This window comes from Euprymna scolopes, chromosome 7 (assembly GCF_053919585.1).
Source record: "Euprymna scolopes isolate OS-2025 chromosome 7, ASM5391958v1, whole genome shotgun sequence".
Taxonomy (NCBI): domain Eukaryota; kingdom Metazoa; phylum Mollusca; class Cephalopoda; order Sepiida; family Sepiolidae; genus Euprymna; species Euprymna scolopes.
Window position 1 is genome coordinate 126,487,928 of NC_136488.1, and position 9,845 is coordinate 126,497,772.

Consider the following 9,845-nt stretch of genomic DNA (forward strand, 5'->3'; position numbering starts at 1 on the left):
TACCTTGACAAAATTAATTATAGTTTTATAATCATTTGATTCAATTAATAATTTACTAGACAAACAGTACAGTAATCATTAAATTTGGCGGTCCTTGTTTAGAATTCACCCTATATTAAAAAAATAAGAAGAAGAAAGAAAAATTTGTATATTCCAAAAATCATGTAAATGATCAAGTAGTTCTATTTTGTAAATAAGAAGATCAAATGTTATGGCTAACCGAGTAGCAACTGTCGCGCGGTGCCATTTTGAAAAATGTCAAACGATAAGAGAGATAACTCAACATAATTCAAACTTGCGGGATTTCTGCCGCAATGCTTACGAATTCCCATTAATTGCTTTAAAAGGATTTTATTTATAATAATAAAATTACTTGATCAATTTATGTGGTTTTTGAAATATGATATTTTCTTTCCGTCGTAAGTACGTACAGTCTACAGATTTTTCTTCATTTTTGTTTTTAATATAGGGTGAATTTGGGGCATTACAAGTATCAATTTAACTTTTAAAATTCTATTATTTAATAAATAAAAAAAATATATTTGGTAAAAAATTTAAAACACACACACACACACACAAAGTGACTCTGAGTAAGTACAACGGGTTAGAAATAAAGTAAAACTATTTTTCATTTTATTCTATTTGTAACCAGCTGTACTGTGTTTCTCGGTGATATTTCGCTGTAACCTACTCGACCTTCCTAAGAATAGGGTCGATTTTATCTGAATTCATTTGAGGACCTAACGAAAAATGATCTCTGCAGCCAAGTATCGTCACGGCAAAGGGGAGATCACTCTATTTGATTCAATATTGTCTCCTAATTAGAACGCACATGTTTCCCAGGAAAAATTAACCTCTTGAATATAAGAACGAAAGACAAGGGTGAGTTAATTGACATTTGGTTCGATTCTTTTATTCGGGGTTAAACATTAACCGCGATGACGGATTTAATCAAAGAAGGAGACCACATTATGATGAAACGCGATGGTTGTTACTGGGTGATGCAAGTCCGTGAATCGCGATTCGTTTACGTTGACAAGCACAAGTTTAAACTAGACGGCGTCATCGGTGAATCGTACGGCTCCAAGTTCGAAGTTAAAAACGACACTATTTTCCGGATAGATTCGTCTACGGCCCAGAAGATTGACCTACCGGACGTCGGGAAAGGCGTTGATAACCGAAACATCGTTGGTAAAGACAGCAACCAGCAACTTTCACATGAGGAGATTTTGGCTATGAGAAAAGACGGTCTCACCGGTGACAACATTGTCGGTCGACTCATTGAAAACAGCTCTACTTTCTCGTTAAAAACGAAATACGCCCAGGACAAGTACATAGCCAAAAAGAAACGAAAACACATGCCTGTGTTTACGATATTACGTCCGACCTCGAGGCTCCTGATCGAGATGTACTTCACGAAAAGCCCCGGTAAGATCTTACAGCTTCGTCCGGATACCTTGGCCCAGATCCTTACGCATGCCAACGTCCGCGCTCATAGCAACGTGGCTGTGGTCGACACCTGTCTTGGTTTGGTCCTCGGGTCCGTAATGGAGCGGCTTGGTGGTTTTGGTAATGTCATCCATGTCTACCATGGTCGAACTCCGATGCGACCAGTTGTGTCGTATTACGATTTTGATCCTAGCCATATGGAGACGTTGCATTCTTTCCCAATGGATAAGCTGAACCTGTTGAAAAGAACCGGAAATATTTTGATCGACTTTGACAAAAATGATACGGAAAATGACAGTTGTAATAAGATAGCGAAAATGAGTTTTAATGAATCGCCCAAAGCAGAAACTGTAGTAACTGTTGCAAGTAGTAGCAATGAAAGTTCTGACACAAGGACAGAAATAATAAACACAGACGAGGCGTCATCGACGTCCGATAGCATTAAGGAAAATAATAGCGAGGATCAGACGTCTTCAGCTGTTGACAAGGATAGCAAAGGCAACGAAAAAATACCTACAGTAAAACAATCTCCAGACGTTGTTGACCAACATATGGAATCTACAGACACGACAGTTTCCACAACAACAGACAACGGAAATCAAAAACCATCTCTCCAAAACCAAGAAACACCTGTGGACAAAGAAGAATTGGTAAACGGTGCTGGTAAGAAGCGTTTCCGTGGCACCTTCGAAGACAGGGAAGCAAAGCGTGAGGTCGAGTTAAAGAAACTGGCTGCAGCGCAAGAGATACTGACCAACAAAAAACTTGATTGTATTATCGTAGCCAGTAAGTTCTACCCGACTCCACTGGTTTTGAATCTAGTACGTTATTTGGCCCCATCGCGACAGCTCGTCGTCTATTCTCAGTACAAAGAACCCTTGATGGAATGTTATGCTCAACTCCGAGAATGTGGTGGACTGGTCAATTTCCGCATGATGGAAAGTTGGTATAGGGAATACCAAGTGTTGGCCATGAGGACTCATCCACTGGTCAATATGAGTGGCACAGGAGGTTACATTTTGGTTGCAACTTCTATAACAAAATCATAAATGTGTGTATATGTACGTGTGTGTGTGTGTATATATATATATGTTTATTTATACAGAGATTATTAGCTACTTATATAATCTCTTATTGGAGGTTCCATATCTTCAGGCTAACAGAGGAAATATCAGCCCTCTTGCAGTTTAAGGAAACAAAAATATGAGGAAGAAAATGTTACATCAGTAGTAAGAATGCCACTTGATTGGATAGTGAAATTGACGTCATTTTATAAATAAAATGAAATATTGAAATTGACAATATTAGAAAACAATATTTTTTGGGTTTGTATTACTGTACACATAGATTCGAAAAAGTTGTCAAAAAACAAATATATAACAAATAAATGTTATCAAAGGCGAGATAAGTTACTTTTCTACCTAACTGGATAATTTTTCGTTTTTTTATTCAATGTAACATATTTATTCAGCTCGAAAAACATACAGTGTTTACCGATGTATTGGAAAATTCAAGATGGCGTCTGATTCTCTCTTTAACACGGTAAGTTTGGGAAAAGGTGTTATAAATAATAAACTATACAAAATACTATTAAAAACCCGCCAAATATATGTCAACCTATGTCACGGTAACATATATTGAGCGAGTTTTTAACAGTATTTTATCCGTTTTTTTATTTATAACACCTTCTCCCAAACTTACCGTGTTAAAGAGAGAATCAGACGCCATCTTGAATTTTCCAATACATCGGTAAACACTGTATGTTTTTCGAGCTGAATAAACATGTTACATTAAATAAAAACACGAAAAATATATCCAGTTTGGTAGAAAAGTAACTTATCGTGCCTTTGATAACATTTATTTGTTATATATTTGTTTTTTGACAACTTTTTCGAATCTATGTGTACAGTAATACAAACCCAGATTTATTTTTATTGAATCACTCCAGCATAATTTTATAAATAAGTTGAAAAACATCAAAATAATTAGAAATGATAAAAAGAAAGGATATTGAAATTGACAATAGAAGAAAACCAATTCCAACAAATATAAATTAAACATTTCTTTTGTAGTTCCTAATCAGCTTCACATTTTTCTTTTTCCGTGCGACCACAAACTTTCTATGGATTGCTCTCATCGTGGATCAACGAAGTTAATCCCGCGAATAATTTTATCACATTCATAATACTTTAAAATTAAATTTTTGTTTAAATATTTTTATTATTTATTTATACTAATAATTATTAAATACTTAGTAATTCTTTTACAATACTTTCAATTTTTAGATTCTATCAATATTTAAATGTAATGACTGGAGATCTAATTCATTTTTTTTTTTTTTTTTAAATAAAGTAAAATAGTTCACTATAAATAGGCAATCAAATTGTGTTATTTAAATATGATTTTAACTTTTTAAAAATTCTTTTACAACAATTATTTTTTTATACCAATAATTATTAAATACTTAGTAATTAAGTTATTTTACAATAATTTCAAGCTTTAAATTCTATCAATTTTTTATACTAATGACGCCAATTTCACTATCCAATCAAGTGGCATTCTTACTAACACGACTTGTCCCATTTTTTCCTCATATTTTTGTTTCCTTAAACTGCAGGAGGGCCGCCATTCTTAACATAGGGAGGATGCTTTGTACCTATTCTGTACTTTAACCTTACAATTTGATAAAAACATATATCATAAAACTTTAATTAAACTTGAAAATACTATTTAAAAAAATAGCGCAGATCAATAAGTGCATTAGCACCGGATGATATTTCCTCTGTTAGCCTGAAGGCATGGCATCTCCGATAAGAGCTTGCCACAGAAACATGTATGCATGTATGTAGTTAATAATGTTTATATGAATAAACATATGAGTTTCCATGGATTTACATTTAGGAAACTATACAACCATTTTATATATATATATATATATATATATATATACATATACATAATCTCCTTGGTAAGGTCAGTGGGAAAACATTTAGCACAATGCTTGATATTAGAAATTGAAATTCAAAATAAGAGCATAATGTTTATGTATTGTGTTGCAGAAGAACTATTTTCTGAACTTCTGTAACACAATACATAGAAGAGGAAAAAATAATAAGACTGCTCAAGAGCATATATATTTTATTAATTGGCACTATTTATGATAATCTATCGGTACCATCAGTTTCACAGAAACACTAAAATCTCAACACGCAGAGTTAAAGATACCAAATGTGACTAGTTCATCAGCAGATGTCATGATAGTGTGACCCGCAATGATAATTTTCCGCCCGGTGAGTAAGAAATAATTTAAGTTTTAACTAAAAGGCGAAATTTGTACATATTATTGGAAGACTCGTATTAAAAAGTTTAAGAAGCATAAAAAAATATTATATCAATATAATAAATAAATATTTAGAACTTATCATGTAATAGAATATTTTAGAATTTTTTAAGATATAACAGAAAACTGCATAGTTAAAATAAACCATTAGTTATGCTTGTTTATAGTGGAAATCGAATGAAAAGTTTTACCACAGACTAAATTTCACTTATTTATCTTTGATTAATATCACGTAACTAGTAAACCAGTCACATTTGGTATTTTAAATTAGGGTTTCCCAAAGTAGGACTGTGAATGAGGCTGTGAGGCTCCGGAAGCCCTTTCTAAACAAGGACCAAATGCTTTATATGGAAAAATCAAATGGCTGCAAAAGAGATCTGATACATAACTACAGGTGTAAAGAGTTTAAGGATGGTTCATGAAAAAGAAGAAAAAAAATGTAAAAAAAAAAAATGCAATAATTTTTGATTAAACAAAAAATGGTTGTAAACATCGTCATTAGTGTTAAAATTTGAAATTAATGTTTTTCATATTATTTTATAAATTTTCTTGTTAGCGCTTTGTAAAAAACCTTTTGCCCTCTTCAAGGGCTCCATGGTGTCCTGAAATTTGGGGAAATCTGTCTTTAACCCTGCGGGTTGTGTTTCAACGAAATCAAAGATACTGATGGGTGATTATATATGTGTATAGTGTCCATTAAAATAAAATATATATATATATATATATATATATATATATATTTAAATGAGTGGGGTCACCAACAAGTATGTTTTTTATAGTTGTTTTCTTATTTGATATTTTCATTTTTCAAATTATTGAAATAATATTTTGAAATAATTTTAACATGTTTCAGACGATCTTGTGTCTTTTAAAGTGTCCTCTTCAGAAAGTTTGTAAATATAGGTGTTTTCACTAAGCCATTCTGATTATAAAAGACTTTCCAAAGGAGATATATATATATATATATATATATATATATAATTATTTTTTAGTTTAAAACAGAAAATATATCCACGGCAACAGTCACAAACACATCATTAAAACAGGAGCAAGAGATAATATTCAATTCGTATGATTATACTTATTTTGTGTAATTTACACTAAATGATTATGGTTGTTTTAATCAACCAAATATTTTGGTTCTGCTTTAGTTATGTGTCTTTGTCTGTATCTTTACTAGCCTGTTGCCATGCTTATTCACTATTTCATATACTAATATTCCGTATACGTATGTATTGTATATGGTTTGGATTAACAGTGAACTGGTTTTAATCTAATAGTCTCTTCAAACAAAACCAGATTTGGATCATTAAATTGAAACCTTGTCAATTTAAGCATTGTTCTACTTTTTATACAATTTACCATAAACAATTTTGGTAATAAAACTAAGTGCATTTTTTTTATTATTATTCTCTCACACACACACACACGCACACACATATTAGGTTGGTGCAAAAGTAATGTCGTTTTTTGACGTTCAACTATATATAAAAGAAAATATTTTTTCGACAACCTAATATATAGGGCCCACTAGGTAATTATATAATTTTATTTCAACATGAACAGATCAGAGATAAATAACTACTGCATATACTTGTGTATAAGTTTATCTTTTTTTCATCTTTTATTTCTGTTTTTCTTTTCGTTTTTTTTTTTTTTCTTTTTCTTTTTTATTTCTCTTCTTGGTGAGAAGATTCGGAGTGAGTAAAAAAGAAAAGAAAAGGGAAAAAAAACAAAAGAAAAAACAAATAAAAAGTGAGAAAAGATCGACTTATACACAAGTATATACAATGTATAATTTTAGGTTTCTGAATTTTGGAGATGAGGATTGATAATTTGGATTCTTTGGACTACTATTCTCATCGTGAACATTATTTTCACAATGTTTCAGCCAATGTAACCGCCAGACTTCTTCAGGTGTATCTTGCAATCAATCTCTGGAATCTGCACAGATATTTCAAACATTTAATCCACAGAAGTAGAATGGTTTCATTCAGTCAGCCAACTAGGTAGAAGTCAGAAGTAATTTGCAATTGTATTCTTAGTATTTACTCGCACTGGGGCTTGAACCTTCAACCTCCAGAAGAATGTCATTTACAAGTGAATTTACCAAGTATTTTATTTGTTATGCCACAGGTACTCGTGGATTATATAATTTTATTTTAACATAGTTTATTCAAAATTACTTATGTCTGATTTGTCTATAATGAAATAAAATTATATAAATTTTAAACAATCCATTGTTAAAAGGACTGACCGAAGAATGAATGGAGAGTTGTAAAAATAAATGTTTTTTTAAAAAAGTAAATGATGTCTTCAGTGTATTCATGCTTCTAACCCCAAACCCTATTTTAAAATTTTAATGTTTTGGTCCCCCGATTTATCGGAGAGGGACTTATGTTTTCAGTGGCGTCTGTTAGTTCGGACGATTGCTAGATAACCGTCTGTTAGTTTTTCCTGAAATTTTGCCGCAAATTGTATTTCATTAAATAGATGTGCACAGTAAAAAAAAATTTTTTTGTGTGAAAATTCCCTTTGTGTTCCCAGAGGCTCAAAAGAGGTAAAAAATGATCCAAAATTATGTTTTGATCCTTAACTTTTGATCCATCCATTAGATTTTTCTGAAACTTGGCCAAAATGTGGAGCCCATTGTCCTTAATATAAATCCAGCATGAGTGACCCCGGCAAAATTCTGGTTCACGTCTCGAGGACTTTTAGTGCTAAAAACGCCCCTTTTTGTGGATCTTTTTTTCATATTTCTCAACAAAAACTTGATACGAGGGTGTGCAATAAGTAATGCCCCTGACCCACTAATCAACTTGAAATGGAGCCTGTTTAATGTCAAGCAGTGATCCGGTTTTTGTATTTGAAAGGACGCACACCACAGGAGACTTTTGATGAAAGGAAAGAAACTTATGGTGATAATACCTCATCATATGACCTTGTAAAATGCTGGCATCATGAATTCAAACATTGCCGGAAGTCTGTGGAAACAGCTCCCAGACCTGGTCGCCCCCCTTCTGCCATTGATGGAGCATCTGTCCGTCAAGTTGAGGCTGCCATTTTGGAAGATCGACGCATTACTATTCGCCAAATAGCCCAAGATGTCAAAATCAGTGCATTAACGAGTTTCGTTTGTATTCTGCGTTCGTTTTACTAGACTAGTCATTTTTTATTCTGAGTTTGTCAATTTAAAAAAATTATTTTTAAGTTTTTCAAATTTTATTTTCAAACAATACTATTTTGTTTTTAACGCTTTTAGCACAATGTACTAAAAGCGTTAAAAAACAACAAAATGTACAAAGTACATTTTTTTAGTGGTCAAAAAAAATATATATATATAACAAATAAAAGGTACTTGTGCACTTAGGCTACCATGCTGAAATAATAACATTATTTAGAAACCCATTCTTAACATGGGGAGGGGAGGAAAGGGTGTTTTGATTATTATTCTGTACTTTCACCTAACAATTAAATAAAAAAAGATATTGTGAAACTGGAATAGCATGGTAACATAAGTGCATAAGCACTCAAATAAATATTACCAAAGGCAAGATAAGTTACTCTTCTTCCTAGTTGGATGTTTTTAGTGTATTTAGTTAATGTAAAATGTTTAGTTTATTTCGAAAATTAGTGTCTAGCATTACACAAGCACAAGAAAAATAGCCACATGGTTTCCACCTTAACATTTTTCTTTAAAATGACTACCTTTTAAGGTTTTCAGGTATGCTGAAAACGAATATCGCATTTAAATTTTCCGCAAATAAGTAGCTTTCCTGATGTCAAGCAATGTCATTTCTATGTTATTGCTGGTGGCCATCTTGGTATGCGCATTTGCACATAGTTTCTTGGGGTATTGTTTGCACACTCCTGCGTACCAAGATGGCCACCAGCAATAACATACCCTAAAACCTATAAAAGTAATCATTTTAAATGTTAAGGTGGAAACAAGGTAAAAATTACCATTTTATTTCTTTGTTTACATAGTTGAATTTTCAGTAAAACAACAGAATAGAAATTACGAAAATTATCATCAACTGGTGAATATATAGTTGTTGCTTATCAGGATTCCTGGTACTGTGAAAGCTACATTGAGGATTCATGTAGAGTATGATTTATGGTTGCATCTCAGAAAATAGGGGTATATTTTGGGCTAAATAGGGAGAATTTACAAAATCGAAATGCACAAGTTTTTATTGATTATGGGAATTTCCATCTTTTACAGAAATCCAAAATCTATATGAAAAATTTTCTTCGAGGTTAATTTATATCTACTCAATTTTTTTCTTTTCTTTGATGGGAGTAGTAAATACCAGCCATGAATGCGCTTTAGCCATTCAATGGCTACACCCCAAATTAAGCTCTCCTTTGGTGGGGAGGCAGGAAAATACCTACTCTCAATAAAGCTATATTTAAATGCCACTATAATACATAGTTCTGTTTATGAATAGACACCCACTGTATGATACCATGTGCTAGTTAAAAAAATATTGAAATTTGTACATCTTAATTTATAATTCATGGCTTATGGTAAAGAGATACATCAGATTTGACTGCATAATCAAAAAGAGCACCCAATTTTACATAAGAGTACCAAGTTTCATGAGAATAGCTTGAAAAATAAATAAATGATGGCAAAATTAACGAATTTCTTGAAATGTTGAAGTCCGTAATTTAGCCCACTTTTTTTAAAGAAAAATGTCCACGGAAAAGTCTAAATTTTGGCACTTAAAATTCTGATAACTTTTGAACTACTGATGGTATTTGCATAATTCAAACGGTTTTAAGCATCTTTTACATAGCTCTTTTCAAGGTGATAAAATAACAATTATCTAAAAAGAAAAAATCAGCTTGTAATGCTAATTTATATGAATCGATTGTAAAAATGTACTGTTATCAAAACCATGCAAATATCCAAAATGCCATGAAAGAAAAAAAAAGGCTTCATACTGATGTTATCAATTTTTATTATGCAAGTTAATAAAATAACAATTATCTAAAAAAAAAAAAAATCAACTTGTAATGCTAAATATACATGTAACTGGAACTGCACTGT

General features: G+C 32.0%; 1 protein-coding gene across 1 annotated transcript; it reads left to right on the top strand.

Moving 5' to 3' along the window:
* Positions 1-798: 798 nt before the first annotated feature.
* On the top strand, positions 799-7,097 carry LOC145279932 (tRNA (adenine(58)-N(1))-methyltransferase non-catalytic subunit TRM6-like). Its single transcript, XM_080131506.1, has one exon. The coding sequence runs from the start codon at positions 939-941 to the stop codon at positions 2,496-2,498; it is 1,560 nt and encodes a 519-aa protein (XP_079987632.1). The 5' UTR covers positions 799-938; the 3' UTR covers positions 2,499-7,097.
* Positions 7,098-9,845: the final 2,748 nt, after the last annotated feature.